Genomic DNA, 5,000 nt, shown 5'->3' on the forward strand with positions numbered 1-5,000 from the left:
CTCAATGCTTGTCCACATAGGTTTGCAGCCACGATTTGCAGCCACCCCAGTGCTCTGATTGTACGATCCTTCGGCACTTAGGTGAACACTTCTCCACTCCAGATTCACCATGCAGCCCGTTCAATAGCTTGATTGGAGCTTTTTAGATTCCAGATTCGCTGCGAGACTCATCCAAAAGCCTGACCAGGGTGAGCGGAATGCCGTATCGCTCCAGCTTGACCTCACCTCTGCCTTCCCAGCCTACAAATTATTCAAGCAGTCCATCCGAGACATGAAAGCACGTCTTTTCCTGCCTATGCCTGGTGTTGGCTTAATAGTTAGGGTAGTGGGCTTGGGATCCGAGGATCCTGAGTTCAAATCCTGCTTCGCTGTTGAATTAGTACCAGGTGGGGTTGACTCTGCCGGTCATCCTTCTGCGGTCATCAAAATTAGTGCCAGCATGCTGGTATCCTGTGTCGGAGTGGCGACCCGTCCAGGATTGTGCCCGATAGCCAAGGAGACTGCTTAGGAAGCACCAATGCTCTGTACAGAGTATGGTCCCATTGGTTTCCCTGCATGTAATTCCTCCTTCCATTCCACACCCGCACCTCTCCTGTCCCAACAAGCAATATTGGCGCTACATTTTGGTGAGCACTCCTGTAAATGCTCATTTGATTTTGCATTTGCATATTTAATTTATGTTCTTCATTGGTTTGTTTCATATATATATATATATATACATATATATATATATATATATATATATATATATATATATATATGTATCAAATACGTAGTTAAGCAAGGTTAAAATTATGTTAGGGTGACCGAAAATGTGCCCTGGGAACACACCCTCTCCCACTCCCTCTTTCCCCAACATAATCCATCCCTTCCCCCAGTCCCCATTATAACATCATCCATCCATCCATCCATCCATCCATCCATTGGATCGTACTCTGTGCAGAACGTCGGTGCTGCCGAAGCAGTCTCCTGGACGGTTCACCACTCCGACACAGGATAGTCGAATGGCTCAATCATCCCAGCAAGCTGGTACTCATTTTGCCAACCTTGGAAGAATGACAGGCTGAGTTAACACCACCTGGTGTTAATTCAACGGCCGAGCAGGATTTGAACTCAGGACCCGAGGATCCCAAGCCCACCATCATAACCATTAAAATAACACCACGCAGCTGAGTATAATTTGTACACATAAATTCAGTATCATTTGTACACATGTCTAAGGGGAATATCATGGTTTGCTTTTGAAGAAGTCATCCACAAAGTTAAGTGGAAACTTGCTGAAGTGCGTTTTACATTAACAATTATACAATTTATTTCAGACGACTTGCGATTTTTTCCCCCATTTATGCAATCCAATGTCTTAAACCATAGATAAGTCTATTCTGAGTTTAAGTCGAGGCTCGGACGTCCAGGGGAAAAAGTATCGACTAAAACGCTGACAAAATATGGTATGTTTATATAATGTAGTTCGTTTGTTGCTTTGTTTTTCCTTTCAATGATTTCACTTTATTGTTATCAATTTTTTTTAATGTTGGTATCAGAAGCCATGCTGTGCATCTGGTGGAGTTTAGAAAAACAAACTTCACAACATCAGGAGGTACCTTAAATTTCTGCATCTGCATATTCAATATACTTGTTTGTAAAACGAATTATAAAAAAAAAAACAAGGCAATACTTTTGGAATCATCCTTATACAAAACTAAAGTTGATGAGATCGATTTGCTTTACCTGGTACATTATCATCCCAGACGGTACTCCATAAGGCAGAATTTGAACCCGGTTCCTTCTCTTCAACCGAAGCCTCATTCATTCCCAGGAAGGCGAGAGGGAGAGCAATTGCCCCATGACGATGGAGTGCATCAGGGTAGTGTTGTGATATTGAATGCATGGTCAATGCACATGCACAGTGCAATGTTGCATCTGCAACAAATGAACAACTTTAAAATATTAATTATGAACAAAAGTGACATGCTTTACATACGGGAAATCACAAAATGCTGCTCACATACAGAAAAAAAAAATAAATTACATACTCTCCATATATCAACATGATACGTACAATAATAATAAATACAATCAGTTCATATTCGTTGCCCTATTGGAAATTTTTGGGGAGACTGTTCAGTGGTTGACTTTTAAAGGCCGCAAAATGGCAGATCATTATGTGGAATGATCGTAGCATTTCACTGCTGAGTCTCTCCTGATTCAAAACTTTTCCGATAGTCTTTCAGGAAGTATAAATCGCAATTGAAAAAGTAACAAGTGTTTCCTATTGATCAGAAGTAATATTAATGAAGACCCGGATTCACGTAAAATAACTAAAGCCAGTGAGCTGCTGAGCTTGTGGAGGTCTTACTGGTGACAATCTGAAATTGTGCAAGTTAGTGGTACAGACGCACCTTCTTTGTCGAGATACCAATCAGTGAGCTTCTTCAAAAGTTTCTCTGTACTGCTGTCATGAGCAACCTGCAGATAAATTGCATTGAACTAAGAACATATACAATCTGTACGAGCTCGTGGCTGGAAAATTTGTGCAGAAATTGTACATGTTTCTCCAAAAGATAAACAAAATTACGGGACAATCAATGCGGGGTCAAAATTGCATCAATTGGGCATAAGTGATGTGTTGATACAACGCGAGTCGGTCACATACCTTGACAAGATGAGCTAATGCAGTTGCGTAGGCCCGTTGGATGGTGGTGTTTCGGTCCGTTAAACCAGATACTAGCGCACTCATCAGTTTTCCTGTACAAAATTGAAATGACAAGAAACCTTACCCAATCTTACCTTCAGACGATGGTAACCATTGATCAATGACGATGATAGCAAAGGTGATTTCTACCTGATAATCTCTATTATGACCATCACTGCACAATCCAAACTAAATGTACAACAGATCAACTCTCTTGTAAGCACGAATGACACTATGGCAGCCTTGCAGAAATCAAAACAAGACCGACTTCACCTGCTGAAGCGACATACCGGCGAAAGGCGTCAGGTCTTGGGGACACTGAGTGGTGAGCAAAACGACAACATGCGCGCTGCCACCCTGAAAAAAGACATTATTCAGACACATATTCATAAACAAGATGTCAAACAAAGATATCAACAGCATTACAACGATTGTCATTCCAATATTGGTGATATAATGAGAGATATTTCTTTACAAGATAGAGTTTTCCTTCAAGTGTTGCCATCCATAAACCATCAGATGACAAAACATCAACTACGGAAAGAAGACACGTTAAATATTATTTTCCTTGAGCTGTTAACAAAAACTACAACTTCAAATACAACTACTTCATTCCCACCTTTCACCTTCTTGTGGGGTTGGCCGAGGAGCATTTTTGGCCTAAGTCTTTCACGAACTGGCTGTCCAGGCCCGACGTTCGACTGAATACAAAAATTGAGAACTTGTTCAGGGGTGCCGGCGATTGCTCGCCCACTCTTTGCGAAAGACACCATGGGAACGTTAACATCTACCAACTAATGCCAGCAGATGGCAACCGTTTAACGTCTATCCGAGGAACGACGCACTCAATGATGCTTAACCCTGCCTGCGGAACACCAGGATGACAGTTTCCAGCTGGGTTGAGATTCGTACCCAGGCTAGACAGCTCAGAGGAGAGTGTGCATACCTGCCTATCCTGCCACCCCTCCCCCCCCTCCAGTCTGTAACCTTAATTACAAATATGCAAATAAAAAAAAGACAGCCATTGTTTTTGTAAAACAATTAGGAAATGAAAACGATAAATGATGAGCCAACTGAGTTTGGTATTTTTCTGTGATAGATATGCCTACAAATGACATGTTAGTCGGTGGAATAGGGACAGCGGGAGAGTGCAGTTCAAAGCATGCTGCCTCATTCCCCGGATCTAAATTTATTGAAGTTAAACGACAATTCCGTGGATGCTCTATTGTGAAACATTTGGTTCTTTAGGTGGCAACTCAAATCCTGCTGCGCAGCCATGTTGGAATGAAATTGAAGAGCTCGCGGTGTCTTGTCACTTAACCAGCTGGATAAATTAAGCGAATTATCTGCTCATTTAATTAGCGTATGAAATCTATACTCTATTCAATGAGCTTATGCAAAAATCAAAAATGTGGGATGGCCTCTTTAGTGTGTAAGAAGTATAACACAATTTAAATACCACACCTGGTTGAAATAATTTGCTGGCATGTTTAACCAAGCTGTCAGATAACAAGATCGTTTGATTTTTGTGCATTTGCACCACTCTGGAATCCTTAAGCCGTGAATGGTGAGGAAGGTATGAGCATCTGATGCTGCGAAGCTAATTTTTCATCAATACGAGTATTCTATTGATGCGATCATCTAAGCCAATGGAGCTTCAAACTTTCCACCGCACTACTCTTGTTAATCATTTGCCCTTTTTAGCTGCTGTGACCTTGTGTTTGTCAAAGCCAAGATATCTCGGGTAATTGTGAGCGACCCCAACGCTGCACAATTTGGCTTTCACAAAGATCGACTGGCAGGGACTGCAGTCCGCCATCTCACAAAATGATCGGGTGACCACCGATACAGCACCTGATATTGATTCTGCTTGGGAATGCATTCACAAAAGGAGATAGTCTCTCATGCACCTGTTTTCTCATCCTGAATATGCGGTCACACTATAAATCCTGTTGGCCTCGGCTTGGTTGACCAAATATATTATAAATAAACAGCTTGGTTGACCAAATCCTCTGGGCGAGGCAGCTGTGGTCAAGCAGCTTGCTTTTTCAACGTGGAAGGCTAAAACTCGCAAAAAGTGTGACCTTTCTTGGGCAGACCACATAGCAAAGCTGGCATCTAAAACCAGCTACAGGTGGAAGACAACTAAATTAACAAATTAACTTATTAAGTTGTGAGGATGACACAGATATAAAGAATGATGACCTTAATGGCCTCTCCCAAGGGCTAATCTTCCTTGTGTATGACTTGTTGTTGGTATCATTTTATGATCTGTGACTCACATGGATAAGTATTGATTTGAAGAAAA

At 41.6% G+C, this 5,000-nt stretch overlaps 1 protein-coding gene across 1 annotated transcript in view; it reads right to left on the minus strand.

Moving 5' to 3' along the window:
• Positions 1-5,000, minus strand: part of ECPAS (Ecm29 proteasome adaptor and scaffold) — a 236,448-nt gene that overhangs the window by 55,710 nt on the left and 175,738 nt on the right. Inside the window, exons 38-41 of the mRNA XM_085864640.1 lie at positions 2,983-3,049; positions 2,654-2,745; positions 2,400-2,466; positions 1,729-1,920 (exon numbers count right to left, since the gene is read on the minus strand). Of these exons, the coding sequence (XP_085720766.1) occupies positions 1,729-1,920; positions 2,400-2,466; positions 2,654-2,745; positions 2,983-3,049 (418 nt within the window). The remainder of the gene's footprint in view (positions 1-1,728; positions 1,921-2,399; positions 2,467-2,653; positions 2,746-2,982; positions 3,050-5,000) is intronic.

Source organism: Eptatretus burgeri, chromosome 2 (assembly GCF_056783735.1).
Source record: "Eptatretus burgeri isolate ZD-2024b chromosome 2, Ebu_testis_v1, whole genome shotgun sequence".
Classification (NCBI taxonomy): domain Eukaryota; kingdom Metazoa; phylum Chordata; class Myxini; order Myxiniformes; family Myxinidae; genus Eptatretus; species Eptatretus burgeri.